A 22,550-nucleotide genomic window follows, 5' to 3' on the forward strand; every position below is an offset into this window, starting at 1 on the left:
CCCGGTGCGTAGTCATGGTCTAAACTGATTTTACAGTTGTTCCACATGAAACCTTCCTTTTGCCATGCTCTTTTAAGCACCTCTTCCTTCATTCTGTAACTGAGAAATCTGATCAGAATCGATCTGGGCTGGGCGCCTGCCGGAGGCTATGGTGCCAACGCTCGGTGAGCCCTTTCTATCTGTAGGTCTTTTGCGGCCGGTATATCAAGGTTCTCTCTAAGCAGCTTCTCCACGAAGGGAATCATCAATCCAGGTTTACCTTCGGTTCCTTCGGGAACTCCGTAGATCCTCACATTTTCCCTTCTCGAGCTGCCTTCTTGATCTATTAGTTTCCACTGGAGTTGGTCTTGTAGCTTCAGCATTTCTGCTATCACTTCCTCGGCATTTTGTAGCTTCTCTTCAATTCCAACAATCCTCGCTTCGGCTTCACCTATCCGCGAGTTAGTTTTTACTATTTCTCCTTTAATATCTTCCAGCTGTTTGCTGTTATCTTGTCGGAACTCGCGAATCTCTCCGAGAATCAAAGACAGATTCCCCCTCATTATCTCCGTCCTGGCTTGCCGTGGGGGAGCTAGGCCCGTCGCCTTGCTGCATCTCTTTATGTTTATCAGCCTTCGAAGCGGACTTTTTATTCTTGTTCTTAGACATCATCTTTGCCCCTTTTATTAATATAGTTATGCAATATTAAGTATTTGTCTAAATTCGATTTTGGGGCAGTTTACCTTCTTTTTTGTCGAGAGACCTTTTCCTTACGCCGCCATTCCCTTGATGACCCGCACCAGTATTCAGTGTCATCATTTCATAAGATCTGTCTTGGGCCCAGCACATAAATGCCATTATGAAGAAAGCACAGCAGTGACTCTACTTCCTTAAAAGTTTGCGAAGATTCAGCATGTCATCTAAAATTTTAACATACTTCCATAGATGTGTGGTGGAGAGTATATTGACTGGCTGCATCACGATCTGGTTTGGAAACACCAATGCCCTTGTGCAGAAAAGCCTACCGAAAGAAGTGGATATGGCCCAGTCCATTACAGGTAAAGCCCTGCCCACCATTGAGCACACCGACAAAGAGCACGGTTGCAGGAAAGCAACAGCCATTATCAAGGACCCCTACCATTCAGGCTATTCTTTCTTCTTGCTGGTGCTGTCAGGAAGAAGATACAGTAGTCTCAAGAACTCAGTAGCCTCAGGTAGAGTTATTACCCCTCAACCACCAGGCTTTGAACCGGAGGGGATAACTTCACTCACCCCATCACTGAACTAGTCCTACAACCTGTGGACTTAGTTTCAAGGGCTCATCGTATGTTCTCAAGGACATCTGTACCACACATCTATAGAAGTATGTTAAAATTTTAGTGCTTATTTATTTGTTATTATTATTTATTTTTCTCTCTTTTGTATTTGTACAGCTTTTTTTTGCACGTTGGTTGTTTGTCTGTCTTGCTGGGTCCAGTCTTTCATTGATTCTATTGTGTTTCTTGTATTTACTGTGGTTGCATGTCAGGAAATGAATCTCAGGGTTGTATAGTATGTATATGGTGACATATATTGACTTTGATAATAAATTTACTTTCAACTTTCCACACATTAAGGCATGGGTCTGAAACAGTGTCGTTGTAGACATGACTGAGGCTAGTCAGCAATTTCTATTAGTTAATAATAGTGCAAAATCCCACTTGAACAGACCACTAACTACTGATGAGCATATCTATAAAATAATATACTTAATATGCTGCTGCATAATATAAATTTATTTCTTCATCTTTTTAGGCATGTCGCCAGGAAGGAGGAAACTGTTGTGTCAAGTGCACCCTCGTTAATGGTGCTAAGTGCAGCAATGGACTCTGTTGTAAAGAATGTCAGGTAAAACAAAATATTAATGCCGGTGATTGTGTGGTGATTCACATACATTAGAAGATTAATGTATCAATTAAATGAAATCAGAAGCCCAAAAACCTCCATGGTTTGGTCTAGGCAGTTCTGGCAAAATTATGTATAGGGGAGCCACATCATTTATATGCACAATAGGAGGTGAAAACATTTGCCTGAATCCCAGTATATTTGGACTGGGCAGCATATATTCCTGCAGTGGCTGCAAAAATGCAGTATCGTATATCCTTTTGCAGGGAAATGTTGGGCCAATTCACATCTCCAGTTCCTCAGGCACCACAATGAGCTGAATTGGTATCTCCCTTTTACTGCCAGTTATCATTTGAAATCTTCAAAAAGATGGCATATTTTGTAGAGTAGCAGCCTCCAGTGTATACAGCATAGCAGAGAGGCCATTTTAGAATAGCCTTGCCCCTAGTCTTGTAACACTGTGTTTGTGCTCTTGTTTGCAATACACAAGAGCTTCAGTCTGTAACTCTCTGGGCCCTGGTAGCATTTGTGACCTGGGGGTCACTGCAGGAGCATCAGAGTAATTTTGACACTCTTGATTGGCTACCAGTACTTGAACATAGAACAGTACAGCACAGTATAGATCCTTCTGCCCATAATGTTTGCCAACCTTTTAACTTACCCCAAGATTACTCTAACCATGCTAATCTCCCACATAGCCTTCCAGTTTTCTTTCATTTATGTGCCTTTCTAAGAGTCTCTTAAATGCCCCTAAACTGTTTCTATCATGGCCCCTGGCAGCGTGTTCCATGCACCCACCGCTCTGTGTAAAAAAAAACCTCTGACATCATCCCATACTTACCCCAATCACCTTAAAATTGAGGCCTCCGTTGGTCAGCGTCAACTATGGATGTTGCATTCTTGCTGTCTAGATATCCAAGTGCAGTACAATATAGAGAGCAAGCTGTTGCCCATGTAGCAAGCACCCCCTCTCCACGCACCTGATGAACCCAGAGCAATGGCAGAGACTGACACAGTTTGGCACCAGCAGCGTCACAGGAGTTGCCAGCTCTGGATTTTTCCCTTGGGTTTTACTCCCAAAGCCTTCCCCATGAGTCTGTATAGCTGCAAGGCAGCAGAGGTTTGAGATCGGTTTCAATCCTCCAAGATGAGCTGCCAACCATGGCCTATGAGCCCCATCTACCTGAAGCAACCGATTTTAAGGTGTCAGTGACCTGCTTTTGCCCCTTCTTCCGTCAGTAGAAATTGTTCTGTCAGGCTTAGTAACTGAGCTACATGTGAAGACCAGGAGCTGGACTTGGTTGTCAGAGGCTATTTGAGGTATATGCCACTGGGAGCATTGAACAGGTATAAGTAGTTGGATATTTGTAGGCTTCAGTTCAGTGTCTTTGAAGTGTAATTCAAACTCATTTTGTGGAATGACTGAAACAGCAGAACCAGTGTCCAATTCCATTTTAATTAATTTGCTGTTCACTTCCAGTGTAAGCCATGTTGCTAGTCTAATGTTAGTTTTCAAGGCTACCCAGTCCTATGTCACTCTCATCATTATCAGAGTTTTCATCAACAGCATGCAGGTGCTCTTTTTGAAAACTGCAACTTGACTTTTTATTTTTCACTCTTCCCTGTGCAGTCCATTTATTTTGTCTGCCCGACATGCTCTTTGTATATATAATATTTGTCCTACTTTGCTGCATTTTCTGCAAGTTTCACCTTTAAATCTGCATTGGTTTCATGTATGTCAGCCCCTGCCGCAATGGTAATGCAATTTTTTCAGCAAGGCAGGTTTCTGGTTAGACATTGCAATTTTGTTCACGTTCACTTTCATTTCTGACTGCAACTCAATTACATCTCTATCTGATTTTTCCATTGATAGAGCAATTTCAAATGCTCTTTTAAATGTGAGGAGTTCTTCAGTCAGGAGCCCTTTTTGAAAGTTTTCTTGTAAGATTCCACAAAGTTAACAATCTTTCTGTGCAAAATTAAGCCCTTTACTGAGCTGACAATGCTCAGACAATTTCTTCTGTTCAGCGATGTATGTTGAAATGGACTCTCCTTCCTTTTGATTCTATTTATGAAACCTAAAGCATCCGGTAACCAACATGGTTCTGGTTTTAAAAGTTCCTGCATTACTTTTACAACAACAACAAAGCTCATTTTGGCTGGTTTGGTTGAAGCAGTCAAACTTCTAAGCAAACTGTGTGTCCTTCCAGCTAATGCACTCAGCAAAACTGGCACTTGCTTATCATTGGCTATTTCATTTGCTTCAAAATAGAGCTCAATTCGTTCAGTTTACATATGTGTTTTGCAATCAAATGCATCTATCCTTTCGATGTAGCCAGCCATTTCATCTTTTTTAATTTATTATTGTTATTACCCAGTGCTCACTGTTCATGAACCCATGAATTTAGTCTGTTTCTGCCTTTTTTTTAATCAACCATCTTTGTCTCTCCCAAAGAAGTACGTGCTGTTTGCTTTTTTTAAACTCGAATATCTCACTGCATTATTTTAAATTCAAAATTTCACTGTGCTTCAACAGTTATACAGACATATGGGTTTGTTTCAAAACTTACTTGTTGCCACCGTGAGGTTTTGTAACTCCAAACACACTGTAAAATTAATTGAAAGAAATACATGGAGCGAGAAATAAATGTGTCTACTCATTCTTACTTTTAGCAAGGCGTGCACTTATGACACAGCAGGATAATGATGTATGCCATTCACATACTTTTACATATAACTTGTAATTAATTATGTAACAAGAATTCTTAATCAGCAATTATCACGTACTCCGTGACGGGAATAAAGAAACCAGCAGGAATAGAAACCACTTTGGAGTCGAGTATTGCTATAAACTATTAATATTTATTAACAACTACGCAATACAGTCAATTAAGTGAAGATAGATCAAACAGGTTAGCAAGAATTATATATATAAGTAAGTAAATCAATAAGTGTGGAAAAATATGTTTGAAAACCAAGCTTCTTTAAGTCTAGGGGTAAAAAGATACAGTCTTACGATGTTGAGCAAAGTTCAGTTCAGTTCGTGGTATTTAGTTGAATAGCGATGGAGAGAGAGAGAGAGAGAGTGAGTTGAGTCTTCAGGTGAGCTGTTGCAGTTGATTTTCTCGTCGTCCTCCGAAATCCTTCACAAGTCGCCGACTGTGACTTTAACAACAAAGGGGGCCATACTTCAGTGTGGTTGAGCTGTCTACCCAGGCCAGGGTCGGACACGTGGACAACTCCCCATCGGTCTTGCCTTTGAATTTTCACTGGCAGAGCACTGGGATCAATCCGCCTGATCGATCCTCCAAAACCCACTTTCTCTGCAGGCACAACAATGCGCACTCAGTGTCCAGATCATGTGTCTGAGGTCTGTGCCATCTGACCTCCTATTCATCTCACCAGGCTGAGCATCACCTGTCATTCAAAGAGTCCCTCCTCCCTTTGTCTGTAAAGGAATGTGAGCAGGCAACAAGTCCTTGGAAGTAACATTAATAATGTCCTGTTGGTCACCATAGCAACCTTCGAGCTGCTCAGTTTATATCTCCAAAGTAAAACTCCAAAGTTACCTCCTGTGCCCTGATGTGACAGTCCAACCGTCAATCTTCATCTCTCTCTCTCTTTTCAAAACAAACCATCAATGATAAATGACTCTCTCTGTCTCTCTTCAAACAGTTAATAGGGGAACTCCTGGATCCCCTCACACAATGTATTTACAATATTACTCAAATATTTCTGAAATACTAAATACACAACAGCTCCACATCCATCTGTGGTAATGAATTCCACAGATTCAGCATCCCTTGGCTGAAGAAATTTCTCCTCTAACTGAACATCACTCTATTCTGAGGCTATAACCTCTGGTCATAGACTCTGCCACTATAGGAAACATCCTCTTCACATTCAATCTATCTGGCCTTTCAGTATTCAATATGTGTCTATGATCCTCTATCTTTCCTGTAATATCTAGTATCTTTCCTGTAGTATCATGGTCTTTTATCTTGTTAAGCAGCCTTGTGTGCGGCACCTTGTCAAAGACTTTCTGAAAATCCAAGTAGATAACATTCACTAACTCTCCTTTGTCTATCCTGCCTATTATTTCCTCAAAGTATTCCAACAGGTTTGTCAGGCACGATTTCCCCTTAAGGAAACGATGCTGAGTTTGGCCAATTTTATCATGTGCCTCCAAGTACCATGAAACCTCATCCTTAATAATGGACTCTGATACCTTCCCAACCACTGAAGTCAACCTAACTGGCCTATAATTTCTTTTTTTCTTTCTCCCTTCCTTCTTAACGAATGGTAACATTTGTAATTTTCCAGTCTTCTGGAACCTTTTCAGAATCTAGTGATTCTTGAGAGATCACTACTAACGTCTCCACAATCTCTTCTGCTGCCTCTTTCAGATCCCTGGGGCGTAGGCTATCTAGTCCATGTTACAAATCTACCTTCAGTCCTTTCAGCTTCCCAAGCAGTTTCTCCCTAGTAATAGCAGGGTAATGTAATGGGTGACAGATAATCCATATTGTTCATAATAGAATTTGTTCAACGTACTTGACAAACACTGTCAGTGAGTTTTGTTCACATTAAGAGAGGTTGTCTGATGTAATGATGTCAGCGTAAGGTGACTGTTTTTGATTTATTCATAATGGAAGTAAAGAACTTTGGTTTTTGTTAACTGGATAAAATGACTCTCATATGTTTTATTCACATGGACATGGAGAAGATGTTTCCAATAGTGGGTGAGTCTAGGACTGGAGGGCACAGCCTCATAATAGAAGAACATACCTTTCAAACAGAGAATAGGAGGAATTTCTTCAGCCAAAGGTAGTGAATCTGTGGAATTTATTGCCACAGGGGGCTATGGAGGGAGGCCAAGTCATTGGGTGTATTTAAAGGGGAGGCTGATAGATATTTAATTAATAAGGGCGTCAAAGGTTATTGAGAGAAGGCAGGAGAATGGGGTTGAGAGGCAAAATAAATATCCATGACCGAATGGCAGTTTAGATTTGATGGGCAGAATTCTAATTCAGCTCTCTTGTCTTTCTGCCTTATGGTCTTGCTTCCAACATAGCAAATGCTTCCACTGGCTGTACACTCTGTCAATGCCCCTTCTCATCTTATACACATCTTTCTAGTCACCCCTCATCCTCCTTTGCTCCAAAGAGAAAAGCCCTAGCTCAAAGATGATATGTTGCAGTTTCCTTGCAAGGCCAGAATTGTTGACTGGTGGATGGGCATCAAATTGGGTGACATTGGATTACGTCACTTTCTACAGCCTGGAATAATGCTGTCACAGAAATTAAGGGTCGGTATGAACTTCAAAGTCATTGGACGTGCTGAATATGCCTTGGTATTCGATTTCAATTCCTGTTTCAACAGATAACACAGGTCAATTGCTATTCCAGAGGCCTGTCCTCCTGATCCATTGTCCTAGTGCCATGTTAACTCCATTTCCAGAGGACTTGCAGTACATAATGTAATACTCCCTTTTCCACCCTGTTTCACGTGGCATAGTTCTTCTACATTCGAGCAGATGGGGCTCGTCAGCTGTGGTTAGCAGCTCATTTAGGAGAAAGAAAACTCAAGGCCTGTGGCTATACCCACCCATGGGGAAGCTTTTGGGAGTATACCCTGACGATAGATCTGGAACTGGAGACCCTAAGGCAGTCCTATGTCAAGTTCAATGCTGACTGGTAACTCTGGTGATGCCGCAGGTGCCAAAAGGTATCAGTCTCTGCCATTCCTTTAGATTCATCAGCTTTGTGTAGAGGGGAAATCTGCTGCATGGGCAACAGCGTGTTCTCCATATCATACTGCCCTGGTATGCATAATAGCTTGCATATTAACTGAACGTAGACAGGTAGGATACAACATCCATGGTCAAGCCCAACCAACAGAGGGCTTTTTGTCGTTCTCCCACAGGAGACACAGGAATTTCCATGATGGAGGCCCAGCTTTTAGGTGTATGGAAATTCTTCAGCTGATGGAAGGGAATATTCAGAATGTAAGCAAAAATCTCTTACTTTAAAGAGATCAATTGTCATATCATTATTGCCTTCACCAATATAACGAAAATTGCTTTTTGACACACCTTCAGCCTGGAAAATCCCACTTCAGAAGTGGTTAATGAGACGCTACAGTGAACATTTTCTATTGTGCATTCCATGCCAGCCACCAAGAATAAATTTCTCTCACTGGATACATGGGAGTTTCAACCCTGTGGGTCCTGTGCCCAGCTTTTAAATGAAGAACCTCTCTCTGCTGTGCTGTTCTGGAGGGGTAGATGTTGTATTGGGGAATATTGAGGCTATGATAAAATGATACATAAATAAATACAGACACATTTCAGATTGGCATCTTTAGGACCATCTCACTTACGTGAACTGAAGTGAACTATTGCTAATTTATATTTGATTAGAATAGATGATTGAATTTTTACTCATGAAGTTTAAGGGAATGAAGTAAGTGAATTTGTCACTCTGCCTTAATCAATTTTCTAATTAGCTTATCCAAACAATGTTTTGATGTAAGCAGCTTGCAAAAATGTTGAATTTTGTTTCCTTGCTTATTTACTGAAGTGTTCAGGTGCAGCTCCTTCAAGCTAAGTGGATCCTTTATTATGTGTGTTTTTACCGTTCAAATGTACATGTGCATAAACTAACATGCATACAAAGGATATTTGAATAGAGATCCATCTATATCAGGATGGTATGTTAGTGCTTCTTTCCCGCTGCAGTGAATTCATTGTTTTCTTAGTCTCTCCTATACTGTGCATTGTGAGCCTCATTATTTGCTATGTCTTGTATTCAAGTAATTTCAACATATTTCTTTAATAATCATTCAATGTAGCCTGATTTGTTCAAAATATATCCTGATTCAATCATTTCCACTAGGATTATTTTAAAACACTTTCACGTTGAACTGCATATTATTTCTAAATTCCAAACACACCCCACGGAATGGATTCACATATTTAAAAAATTAACAACTAGGGCTGGCTACTGATCTGTGCTAAATTGTTCAATCTAAACTGGACAACAAAGCTGGCCTCGGTGCCTGACAGTTAGACAACTGAAAAAAACCAGCACAGATCTTGTGTCCGATTGTTCATTAGAATATGGATAGGAGCTGAGCTATTTGCCATGGCAACAGGAGTCATTGAAATGTTTCTACACAATCATATGGAAAGGCAGGTAAAGAGCTCTGGAACAGAGCCTAGCAAGAAGAAATTACAAAAACAGTGACCTGTTTTGGTGTAAAAACATTAAATAAATTGATTGAATGCATAGGACTATCAGTAGGGATGGCACATCAAGTGGGTTGAAATGATAGGATCAGCAGAGTTGGTGCTATAGGGGTGATAGTTATTAGCCAAATGAGATGAATTTAATAAGGAAACCACCTGCATGTGGTTCCTAGCCTTAGGCAGGAACCTGCTCGAGCTTGTTGCTTTTTTCCCCCGAGAGTATCCAATGACACAAACTCTTCAGAAAAATGTGACCTAATTTCCTGGGCAGTGTCCAATGAGTAGTTATCAGGGGACACTGCATCAGTGTCCAACAAACATGATTTATATTTGGTGGTTCCCCAATTGATCTTATAATCATCTCAATCCAATTCCATGCTGGAAGTAACCCATTTTCATAGGCGGAGTGCCGAGAAACAAAGTGCGGTATTTCTCATTCGTATTGTTTTTAAATCTTCAGGGTTTTGCCTCAAAGTAATGAGTGCTCTTGATATGAAGGAATTTCTATTTATATCTGGTTGATTGTGGTTATTCATACTCTTGCCCACTTCTTGTACACCACTTAATATTCAAGCTGATTTTGTAAGTGGAAAAGATGTGGTTTAGAAACTCATTTTGGTACATCTTCCATTTTCTGTAAGATGCCAGGATCTTGTCTAATCAAAATTCAAATATTGACAGTTGTTTTTAACTTTGCAGTTTGAAAGAAATGGATTTATGTGTCGTGAAGCGGTAAATGATTGTGACATTCCTGAAACTTGCACTGGAAATTCTAGTGAGGTGATTTCTTTAAGCTTGTTAAGTACTGAAACTATATTGTTAAAAAAATAATAGATTATTCAAACCTAACTGTATAATTTAACTGTATAAAGATTATTTGATTTTTAGTGTCCCTTAAGATAGTAACCAAAAAAATTATAAAAATTTGTTAATGATTCTGTCCTAACATCAATTGAACTTTTCATCAATTATGTCCTTTGGCACTGGTAACTGGTCCCAAAAGCCACATAACAGCATAAATCAATCAAACCAGCCCAAGATTTTTTTCTCTCGCAAAAGAAATCTTTATTCTAATTCATCAGCCTGAAGTAAGGGATTAGTCTACTCTATTGGTGTAAGACCATGAGATTTTCATTATAATGAACAGTGGAGATATTTTTGACTTTCTACTTGAATGGTTTTAAAATAGATGACAGTAATATTTATTGAAAGTATTTATATGCTTCATTCCATAACTAGGACCTAGCTTTAGGTGTCTTCTTTAGATTTGAATAAAGACTTCACAGCCTTCTGTGATGAATCCTTGCTGAACCAAAATTGCCAGCTTAATGTACCCACCTGTGAGGTTCTGGTCTGCTCATACTATGTGCAATAGTTATTATCTCGAGCATAACTGACCCTACAGTCTTATCATTCTCTGGATGACACCTCCTGATTGATAATTTATTTCTGTTCTTTAGCATTGCTACAGGAAGTCAATTAAGAGTACTTAATAAAAATTTACAGTAATTCAATGGGTTAAATCTGCATGTATTGTAAAGGCATCCAGATCTCACTCTATGCAATGTTATACATAATACCATTGATTATTCTGTATAGAATACCCATGAAAGTAACAATTTCAATTTTTCCCAAGTGTCCACCAAATGTACATAAACTAGATGGCTACATCTGTGACAACGATCAGGTGAGTAACAAATGCAAAATTCTGCCTTTGTTGAAGATTGGAAATAAAGAACATAAGATGTTGCAAATGCTCAGCAGATCGGACAGTATCTGGGGAGCAAAACAAAACTCACTTAAGATTCTAGGTTAATGAAAAATCATTTAATGTGAAATGTTGGATCAGCTGCTGTTTCAGGAAGCCACTCTCTCCTCAGTCACAACTGATGATCAGCAAGTGCTCAAGCGTATCTGGTGCAGGTTCAGAGAACCTACCCTACCAGGGGCTCTGGAAGGAACCCGCTTCCAAAATTTCCCTGAAGCTTTCACGGTTTGCAAAGGCCCGCTCCCAGCTTTTCAGGCTCTCAGAATCTCCAGTGTTTTTGAATGCCTCTGACGTTCAAAAGAATTAGTAAAGTGACACCAGTTAAAATTATTCAAAGAAATAGCTAAACCAAATTTCAATAAAAACCTGAAATAAAGTAAGTACCTTCCCCTTTACATTTTTCTTTAGAGCCCTCCAGTCCCAATTGCAATCAGTGGGGTCTGAAGGCCTGAACAATGTAGCACAAGGGCTGTAAGCCAGCTTTCCACAATAAGTGATGGTAGAACTTGACAAGATCTATGGGGAATCTAACAGCAAAGCACCTTGATAAATATGGTGGCTCTTTTGCTAAATAAGTCTCGATTTCTGTGTTTTACTAAAAATGTGTGCAAGACCTGAGCTTGCTGGCACGTAAGCAGATAGATACTGCTGTTACCATTTGAAACCTCTGGCATTTAACAAAATACTATTTCCTCCTCCTTTGGTAGCCACTGAAGTAGCTAAAATTATGAAGTACCTGAACAAAATAAGGAGGCAGAAAGTTCCCATTAGCCGAGAGGACAAAGCTTCTGGGTCTTATTGAAGGTTATGGGGTGGGAATACATAGATTTAAATAATTGTCAGAAGGATTAGAAGGGAGTTGAGGATTTTTTTTTCAGCCATTCAAAGGTAGAGATCTAGAATTCACTACCTGAAATATGGTGGAGGAAAAACCCCTATTTTCATGTTTGATCAGTACTTGGAAGCGTTCCTGAAGACCTCTGAACTGCTGGGTAGGGAGCAAGTGATGGAAAGTGAGATCAGGTTTTTTAACTGGTTCAAGCCATAGGGGCCTTCTGCTCCATAAAGTTCTTGTGATTTTCTGAGATGCTGCTTTATCTGCTGAGAAATTTCAACATTTCATTCTTTTCATAGCAGATTTGTAGCAGAGTTTGAGATTTTCTTTGGTGAAATAGATTGCTCTGTAAAGTCTTTTTTTGTACTTACAGGGACGTTGCTATGGAGGGAGGTGTAAAACTAGGGAGCGCCAGTGCAAATATGTGTGGGGAGAAAGTAAGTTGAATGAATAAATTATAAGGAAATAAAACATATTTTAATTGATTCCTATATTCATATTTTATTTTACATTGCAGTTTTAAAATGATTATTGCATGGGAATATACACTTTCTTCATAAAAATGTGCTTTTGGAGCCTCTTCTGAGTCCAGATCCTTCTCCCATCGAATGTTCCTGACAACTATGTAGTGACTTCCTTGCATAAAATCAGCCATGTTGTAATTGGAGTCAGTTAGCTTCATCAGAACTTCAGATAAACAAAGTTTCTTCTGGTTTTAGGTGGGGTCTGTCGTTCCTGTTGTTCATAAGAGTTGATTGCAATTCAAGATAGTTAGATAATGATGTGTAAGTCACTTGGACTTACAGGCATAACTCTGCTGGAACATTTCGATGTTATCCAGCATGTCAGCCTGTTATTTTTGGCCAATGAGCTAATTGAAAGAGTTAAGTTTATGGTTTCAAATTAATGGCAGGGCACATGCTGACATAAACTTCCTAGCAGACCTGCCGGGAACCTCTGTAGGTGTGAGGCAAGGGAGTTCTCTGGTTTGCAGCCAGATGCTGAGCATCTACACCACTAGGGCCACATCTAGAGTTCTTTGAAATTCAGAAGTAGTTTGGCAAGGAAGGTGAGTTCTCAGTTTCCCCACATCCCCTGAAAACACTAGAGAACCTTATAAAGTTTCCAATTTTCCTTTAATAAACCAGGCCACGATAATGTTTAAAATCTTGCATGGTGCCCGTAACTATTTATCAGTGAAGGTCTCCTAGTCTGCCCAGGAATACCATTGCCTATAGGTCGGACCCTGTAAAATGCCTGTACTTCTGAGTCAGATTGCTTGGGAACCAGCCCCTTGTAATAGTCAACAATACGGGATGAATGACTGCAGTCCCCAAACGACCATGAAGAAAGCCTTAAGCTTTGTTTAGACTGAACTTGCTGTCAGTGTGTATGCATTATCTAACTAGTTATTGAATCATAAACCAGTTTCTTGTGGTTTCTCTGACTGCCTTCATATATTTGCAATCATTTAGCAAGCATCTGTTGCAAAGCTGTTGTGCAAATAGGTCATTTTACAATCTGTAGTTCTTCTCTGACATCCTTCCCATGACCGACTTTGATAGCTTTATTTATCATTTGAAGCAAATTTATCTAAGTTGTCAGAAACTAACGAATATCTTCTTTTTAGAAGCAAGAGCTGCAGACCAATTATGTTACGAGAAACTTAACATTGAAGGAACAGAGAAAGGAAATTGTGGCAAAGACAAAGGCACATGGATTCAATGCAATAAACAGTAAACAAATATTTCATTAATACTATTATAGGCATTTAAAATGGGCTGCTTGTTGGCTGTCTTTTCTCCGGACCTATTGCACAAAGGCATTGTTATCCTTAATGCACAATGTCATTGCACAAAAAAAGCGTTCTTCTCCATAGACACGGCCAGTGTCACGTATATCACGTTGACGCCTGATAATCAAGAATTTTGCGAAAGAATAGATAGCAATTTTAAGTTTTAACATTTAGTCAAATTGTACAGAAGAAAAGTACTACAGATGCTGGTCATATGAATTACAACAGAAAGTTGAAAGGTTCATCAACCTGAAAAGATAACACTGTTTTTCTTGCCGGGGCTGGCGCCTGAACAGCTGAATTGTCCCAACATGTTTCATTTTTATTACAGTCTTAAAGAATATGCTGTTGTGCATAATACCCACAAAATGCCAGAAAACTTAAATCTCTCTGAAATTTATTTTTCATTCTATTTAAATTTTTAGATTAAGCATATTCATTAAAGTAATATACAAATAAATCTTTTACAATAAAAACTTTACATCTGTACATCCCTTACTACTCCTCACAGCCAAGGGAGAAATGAGTTATTTCCACCTTTGGTGTATCAGCCTCCCATTAACATAGTCTTGAGCTTCCTTTGTTTAATAGAAAACAGCTAAGCATAGATAGTCACTCCTAACACAAAGCTCCAGCCCAGGCAACAGCCTTATTAAGGCACCCTCTCCAGTGCTGTCACATCCTTCGTGTAGAGTGGAGACATGCTGCAAATGCAACATGAACATCACAAGTCTCTTTAAAGTGCTGCAAAGTCTTGGAGACAGTCAAAGCAAATTAAGTCGGTATTATGTAAATTCCTTAACAAAATTGAGATCTGAAACTTGTTGAATGTTGCTTTACTCAATATATAAAGCACATTGAATACTAGAACCAACTTTGTAAAAAGTTATTATGTAACCGCGAGGGGCTGGCAGAACAACCTAGTGTTTAGCATAATGCTTTACAGTGCCAGCGACCCGGGTTCATTTCCCACTGCTGTCTGGTAGCAGTTGGTATTCTCTCCTCCCGTAACCACATAGGCTTCCTTGGGGCACTCTGGTGTCCTCCCATAGTCCAAAGTTATACGGGTTAATAGGTTAATTGGTTACATGGGAGTAACTGGGCCACATTGGGCTGGAAGGGTCTGTTAGTTACTGTGCTATATCAAATAAGAATACTTACTTGTTTGAGATTTATCCTAACTCTTATGAGCTGTACTATAAAAAGATGTTCAAAGTAAATTTATTATCGGAGTACATAGATGTCACCATACGAGTATGCTCAACAGAATAATAACCACAATAGAATCAGTGAAAGACCACACCAACTTGGGCAATCAACCACTGTGCAAAAGACAACAAACTGTCCAAATACAAAAAGAAAGAAATAATAAAAAATTAATAAGCAATAAATATTGAGAACATGAGATGAAGAGTCCGTGAAAGTGAGTCCATAGGTTGTGGGAACATCTCAATGATGGAGTAGGTGAAGTTGAGTGGAGTTATCCCCTCGGGTTCAAGAGCCTGATGGTTGAGGGGTAATAACTGGTGTGAGTACGGAGGGTCCGGAACCTTCTTCCTGATGGCAGCAATGAGAAGAAAGCATGACCTGGGTGGTGGGGGTCCTGATGATGGATGTTGCTTTCCTGCAACAACAGTTCATGTAGATGTGCTCATTGGTGGGAAGGGCTTTACCTGTGATGGAATGGGCTGTATTCCTACTTCCTGTAGGATTTTCTGTTCAAGGGCATTGGTGTTTCCATACCAGGCTACAATGTAGCCCGTCAAAATGCTCTCCACTACACATCTATAGAAGTTGGTCAAAGTTTTAGCAATGCCAAATTTTCACTAACTCCTAAGGATGTAGAAGTGCTGCTATGCTTTCCTCATAATTACAGTTACACGCTGGGCCCAGGACACGTCCTCTGAAATAATAACACAGAGAAATTTAGATTTGCTGACCCTCACCATCTCTGATCCTCCAATGAGGACTGCCTCATGAACTTCTGGTTTCTTCATCCTGAAATCAATATTCAGCTCCCTGATCTTGCTGACATTGAGTAAGAGGTTGCTGTTAAAGGCACCACTCAGCCAGATTTTCAGTCTCCCTCGTATATGCTGTTTTGTCACCAGTGGTGTCATCAGCAAACTTGAATATGGCATTGGAGCTGTGCCCAGCCTCACAGTCATAGGTGTAGAGCGAGTAGAGCAGAGGGCTAAGCACACAACTTTGTGAAGAGATGTAGCTAGCGATATGCGGATAAAAAATTCCTACAAGTAGCATATCGTTATAATAATAAATTAATAAGAAATAAATATTGAGAACATGAGATGAAGAGTCTTTGAAAGTGAGTCCATTGGTTGTGGGAATATTTCAATGATGGATGTTGCTTTCCTGCAACAACAGTTCGTGTAGATGTGTTGACTGGTGATCGATGATGGGAGCTAAGCAATAAATATGGGCCTGGATACGGTGGAGAGTTCTCCTAATCTTCTTGGAAATGGGACCTCATTGTTTTTATGTCCACCTCATTGGAGGAGATAGAGCCTTGCAAAGAACATTTTCAAATACTATTATGCGAAAATAACACCCTAGGCTTGTGTTCAGTCACTAGAGTGGGGTTGCTGCTTAAGAGGTGAAAAGTTACCTGTAAATCACAATTAAATAGTACAGAGAAATTGACTGAGAAGTATTCTTAAGGTTGTAAACTGCTTTGCTGTTCTTTCTTTTTAAATGTCAGCATTTGACTGTTCTACAGTCACTATCTATAGCGTACCTCTGGTTAAAACTAAGTTTGAGGACTTGTCAGCAATGAATACCTTAAGAAACTGTCCACCAAACCCACTCTGCCTTTTTGGGAGTTGAAAGTACTGTAGATGGACAAGAAACCACTACAAGCAGCTGGAATCATAGAGTAAAACAGCATAGAAATGGCACTTTGCCCCAGACTGACCATGCCAGTGTAATCTAGTCCCATTTTCCTGCATTTGGTCCATATCCCTCTTAACCTTGACTGCCCATGTGCTCATCCAAATGTCTTTTACGTGTTGATTAGGAAGAGTGGATTAAGAAGCATTAGGATCCTCAAGCATTGCTTTACTTAGTGGTCCACTGCTATAAAAAGCAATTGAGAAAGAAAGGTCTGTGCCTGTACAGTAATTTTTGTATCTTCAGACTTAGCCTTGCATCAGAATCAAAATCATATATATTATCACTGACTTAGATGACACAAAATTTGTTATTTTGCATCAGCATTACAATGCAAAGATATAAAATTGCTGTAAGCTGTAAGATAAATAAATAGTGCAACAAAAGGAATAATGAGGCTGTGTTTATGGGTTCATGGACTGTTCAGGAATATGCTGGCAGAGGGGAAGAAGCCATTTTGAATCATTGAGTGTGGGTCTTCATGCTCCTGTACCTCATCCTCCATGGTTGCAATAAGAAGACGGCATGTCCCAAATGGTGAGGGTCTTTGTGTGATGGATGCCACCTACTTGAAACACCGCCTCTTGAAGATGTCCTCAGGGGTGAGAGGATATTGCCCACAATGGAGCTGGCTGAGTCTACAGACTTCTACAACCTCTAGCAATTCTGCACATTGGAGCCTCTATACCAGGCTGTGATACAGTCAATCGGAATGCTCTACACCATACTTGTATAGAAATTTGCGAGTCGTTGGTGATCTACCCAAGCTCTCCAAACTCCTAATGAAATAAGGCTGCTGGCATGTCACCTCCATGACTGCATCAATGTGTTGTGCTCCACCCCCCCCCCAGCAAAGATGTTGAGTGTGAGTTTTTGTTGTGACTCCACTTAGCCAGATGGTCTCACTTGTTGCCATCTGAGATTCTGCCAGCAACAGTGGTATTGTCAGCAAATTTGTAGGTACCATTTGAGCTGTACCTAGCCACACAGTCACAAATGTAGAGAGAGCAGAGGGGTGATGTACCTACGTTGAATATGAACAAAGAGGAAATGTTGATGATACACACTGATTGTGGTCTACCAATGATGAATGTAAGGATAAAATTGCAGAGGCAGGTACAGACGCTCATGTTTTGAAGCTTGGTGATTGGTAGTGAGGGAATTATGAAGTTGAGCACCAAATTGTAATCAATAAATGGCAGCCTGACATACACTCAGTGGCTACTTTATTAGGTACATCTATACACCTTTTTAATGCAAATAACTAATCAGCCAATCATGTGGCAGCAACTGAATACATAAAAGCATGCAGACATGGTCTAGAGGTTCAATTGTTGTTCAGACCAAACATTAGAATAGGGAAGAAATGTAATCTAGGTGGCTTTGACCCTGGAATCATCGTCTGAGGCAGATGGGGTGGTTTGAATATCTCAGAAATAGCTGTTCTTGATTTTCATGCACAATAGTCTCTAGGGTTTGCAGAGAATAGTGTGATAAACAAAGATATCCAGTCAGCAGCAGTTCTGTGGGAAAAAGAGCCTTGATAATGAGAGAGGTCAGAGGATAAAGGCCAGACTGTTTCAAGTTGACAGGAGGGTGATAGCAAATTTAATAACCACGTGTTATCACAGTGGTGTGCAGCACTGAACGCACATTGCATGGAACCTTGAACCTTGGACTGGCTACTGCAGCAGGAGACCACGAACACATGCTCAGTTCCCACTTTAGTAGGTTCAAGGGATACCTAATAAAGTGGCCACTGAACGTACGGGTATGTTTGCAGTTGTCTGGGGACGTCAAAGTTAGGTAATCTTATCAGTTTGTTTTAGTACAGTAAGGTTATACATGGGGAATGAGTGAGGTGACCAATTACTATTTCTCAATTTTGTATTGCTTGACCTGGAATATTTTACACTTTAACTTCCCCTTTGACCTTATGCTAACTGTTGAAAGATTTCCATGAATGCAGCAATGGTTGATTTGGCATAAATTAAGTTGCTGCATGGTGCTTTACGAATCAAACTCATGGGAAGTTTTCCATGCATTTTTGAAAATCTTCATTAAGTTGCTCCTCAGTGGTTTAGCTAATTTAATAAATGGTGAATCATAATGTGGTTTCTTTCAAATTCTAACCCCATTTCATACAAGGTAAATTCATTGTTACTTGTTATGTAAAGTTAAATTTCAAAGCAGGAAAAAATAGAATATAAATATGTAATGGTCAGGTTATTTGTTTGAACAATTGGATGTGAAAAATGCATTTTGCATCTGGTGCCAGTGTTAATTGTCTTTCTTATCTAATCCAGGGATGTGCTTTGTGGTTACCTGCTGTGTGCTGATACATCTGGTGTGCCACGAGTAGGGGAACTATCAGGTGACGTGACGATGACCTCATTCCTGCAAAAGCATAAACACATCAACTGCAGGTAATTCACTACATCTCTGATACACAAACTACAAAAGAACCAAATGGAAATGTTTGTGCTTTGTGATCGAATACTATACAGTAAAAGCAATGTAGCTTTACATGAAAGCCATTGGAGTTGTCCCGTGAAGACGAACTGAGCCTTTAATTATTGCAGTTTATGCGATCCTTTTACACCTATAAAATTCCAAGAAGATTTGACAGAGTAGGTACTGAGGAACTGTTTCTCCTAGATGGTCTGTCATTGTGAGCTAAGATATGGAAAATAATTGGAAGGCTGTAATCATGGAATTGTCTATCCTAGGGACAGTGGATTTTCAGTTCACGAATGCATTTCAAGTTGCAGATTAATAGATTTTAAAATAACAGATATGCAATCAGCTTGAAAATTGACAACATGGATCTTGCAGGGTAGAAAGGGTTAAGGTACATTCACAATCAGAATCAGGTTTCTTACTACTGACATATGACATGAAATTTGTTTGAGGCAGGAGTACAGAGTAATTCATTTAAAATACTCTAAGTTACAAATAAATGAATAATAAAGATTGCAAGAGGTAGTGTACATGGGTTTATGGCTATTTTAATAGTGAAGGTCCTTAATGATGGATGTTTTTATATTCTTACGAATGTCTGCCATTTACAATGATGACAGAAATTAATTATCACAAAAAATATACAGGCTTCATAATATTCCTTGCTTTGCAATGTTGGATTATATAATTTGTTATTTTCTTTGCAGTTTAACAATTTATGCCTGCTTGTGTTTTATATACAATAACTAGCTATATACATATAACTGTTTAGTATGTTTCTTCATGGTCATAGAGTGTATTTGCATTGTGCCCCTAGTGGTTACAGTTCTTCTGTTGCTTTCTGAAGCTTCTTGATATTGCATTACTTGAATAGGGTAATCTGATTGGTTAACTCTTATCTACAAATTTGAATGGAACATCTGTTTATCTGAGGTATAAGAAGGGCTGAGCACGTTGATCTGCATTATTTGTTTTGCCTTTCCCTTCCCCTACTAAAGCTCTGATTTGCCCCATTTCCAATTTTCATTGTTCTATTAGCGCTTAATAAAATAATTGTGGCGCAACAAATTTTATGCCTCTTTCTTTACTCCCGAAAGCGCCTTGGATCAAAAACATCAGAATCCATCAGCAAATAATGTATCAGTGTGGCTACTCATACCACTGGGCTCGGAAGTCCGAGGTCGAGAGAGTGGAAAAGTCCTGCTTGAAATAAATGTTCCAGCTCAGGTTTCCTGTCGTCATTGGATACGACAGGTAACCACCATAATTGGGTAAATTTTCCAGCCCGCAGCCTTGTACCAAGCTGTATATTGTCAAACTGGCACCGTTCCTAACAGCAGATTTCATCTGGGATAGTAAGACTATGTGATGTTGATTATATCAGGAATTCCTTTATTTCTTTTGCATACTCTGTGTTCTGTCTTCATCGCATGGCTTACCCTGTCAGCGAATTGGATGTCCTAGGAATTCATACGGAGAGAAGTGGGATTTTCTGGTATATATTTGCAATGTGCACTTGTTGGATCAGTTTCAACTTTTGCATTGTTTTCTTCCTCTTGCATTTTTGTTGTTGCTGCTGTGTTTACATTCAAAAGAGTCGGAAAGGGGAGCTTTGAGCCTGCTTCACTTGGTGTTACAAAGCCTCTCACAGAATGACCCCCTTCCCCATTATGTGAACTGTTAATACCTAAAACACCCCTCTGTACCAGTGTTGATGATCAGCCCTCTACTTCGTCATCACCACAATTTCCTTTTAATGATGCACTAAAACGCTTCTCAGACAGGCTAGGTTCTTCTTCACCTGCAATGCAAGTATTAGGTATTGAGCAAGCCCACATGTATTTTGGTAGTTTAGTTAGACTCAGAGTGATAATACACCATGGTATCAATGCTCAATGCCCTGCCTGTGACTGCAAGAAACTGTAGAGAGTGATGGACACAGGTCGGTACCTAATGGAAACGACCCTCCCTTCTGAAGACTCTCTCTCTCTGTGTGTACACTACCCTCCCTTCTGAAGACTCTCTCTCTCTCTGTGTACACTACCATGCCTTCTGAAGACTCTGTGTGTGTGTGTGTGTGTGTGTGTACACTACCCTCCCTTCTGAAGACTCTCTGTGTGTGTGTACACTACCCTCCCTTCTGAAGACTCTGTGTGTGTGTGTGTGTGTACACTACCCTCCCTTCTGAAGACTGTGTGTGTGTGTGTGTATACACTACCCTCCCTTCTGAAGACTCTCTGTGTGTGTGTACACTACCCTCCCTTCTGAAGACTGTGTGTGTGTGTGTGTGTGTGTGTGTGTGTGTGTGTGTGTGTGTACACTATTTGTTTTCTCAGTCAAGCAGCCAACATAATCAAAGAAACCACCCACCCAGGACTTTTCCCATTCCCATCAGGCAGAAGATACAGAAATCTGAAATTACATATCACAAGGCTCAAGTACAGCTTCTACCCCACTGTTGTAAGACTATAGAATTATTTCCTGGTGCAATAAGATGTACCCTTGACCTCACAATCTACCTCATTATGACCTTACAGCTTATTGTGTACCTGCACTGCACTTTTTCTGTAACTGTAACACTTCATTCTGCACTTTGTTATTGTGTTACCTCAATGTACTATTGTAATGAATTGATCTAAGTTAACAAATTTTATGACACATGCTGGTGATAATAAACCTGATTCTGATTACACAAGCGGTATACAAGACAAGTTTTTCATTGTACCTTCGTATATGTAACAATAATAAACCGACTTGTCAATTGCCCACATTTACCCGATCTCCCTCTTAACTCCTCCTATCATGTACTGATCCAAATGACTTCTATTATTTTCATATTGAATCTGCCTCAGCTACTTTCTCTGATATTGCATTACCCCTGCATAAAAAAAGTGCCCCCAGGTTGTTTTTATATTTACATCTCTCAGCTTAAACTTATGCCCTCTAATTTTGAACTCCTCTTTCCTGGGAGAAAGACTGTGTGCATCTACCTATCTACAGCCCTCCCTCATGGTTGATAGAGCTGATTTTCCTAAAAAGTAAATTCTCTGCACCCTTGTACCCGACAGCCATTTGGTCTCTTTTTCTCTTTTGATGGACAGGTGATCAGTGCTGACCGCTGTCCCAGGTTAAGTTCAGTAAAAAGCTAAATTAGGTGGGGAGTGCACTCATGATGCCTGATGTTCTGACCTACCAAAAGCAACCATGAACCCTTCCTTAATTTAATTCAAGCCATCAGAAATGATGAGTCATTATCAGCTGCCAATAGATTCTTGGTTGAATCAAACCTTCACTTATGACTTATTCATTTCATTGCTTTAATTTACTTTAATTGCATGCATTGTCAACCTTGATTCAGAAAAGCAATTGCAATCAGGTGATGTTAATTTAACTAAATTTCTATAGAATCTCTTAATTTCCATCTCAGTTCAATTGTTCTATTTTGTATAGGGACATCAATAAATGTTATTATTTTTCAATTAACAATTATGATTCAAGCTTAACTTTTCTCAGTTTTTGCAAATTGCACATACTAGATAGTACATTTTTTTAGCATAAAATCTAAAATGCTTCCATATTTTCCAAGGGTAAAAATTGGTAAGAAGATATTACTAGCTTCACAACAGATGCTTATTTGATGTTTACCTTATTCTTTAATCCTGTACACCTCAGA

At 39.6% G+C, this 22,550-nt stretch overlaps 1 protein-coding gene across 9 annotated transcripts in view; it reads left to right on the top strand.

Annotated features, from left to right (window-relative positions):
* adam22 (ADAM metallopeptidase domain 22) overlaps positions 1 to 22,550 on the top strand; it is a 356,035-nt gene that overhangs the window by 274,499 nt on the left and 58,986 nt on the right. For all 9 annotated transcript variants that reach the window (XM_063044159.1, XM_063044161.1, XM_063044160.1 and 6 more), the window contains exons 17-22: positions 1,774 to 1,866; positions 9,812 to 9,892; positions 10,749 to 10,799; positions 12,089 to 12,152; positions 13,346 to 13,451; positions 18,724 to 18,843. In XM_063044159.1, the coding sequence (XP_062900229.1) occupies positions 1,774 to 1,866; positions 9,812 to 9,892; positions 10,749 to 10,799; positions 12,089 to 12,152; positions 13,346 to 13,451; positions 18,724 to 18,843 (515 nt within the window). The remainder of the gene's footprint in view (positions 1 to 1,773; positions 1,867 to 9,811; positions 9,893 to 10,748; positions 10,800 to 12,088; positions 12,153 to 13,345; positions 13,452 to 18,723; positions 18,844 to 22,550) is intronic.

The sequence above is a fragment of the Mobula hypostoma genome, chromosome 3 (genome assembly GCF_963921235.1).
Source record: "Mobula hypostoma chromosome 3, sMobHyp1.1, whole genome shotgun sequence".
Lineage (NCBI taxonomy): Eukaryota > Metazoa > Chordata > Chondrichthyes > Myliobatiformes > Myliobatidae > Mobula > Mobula hypostoma.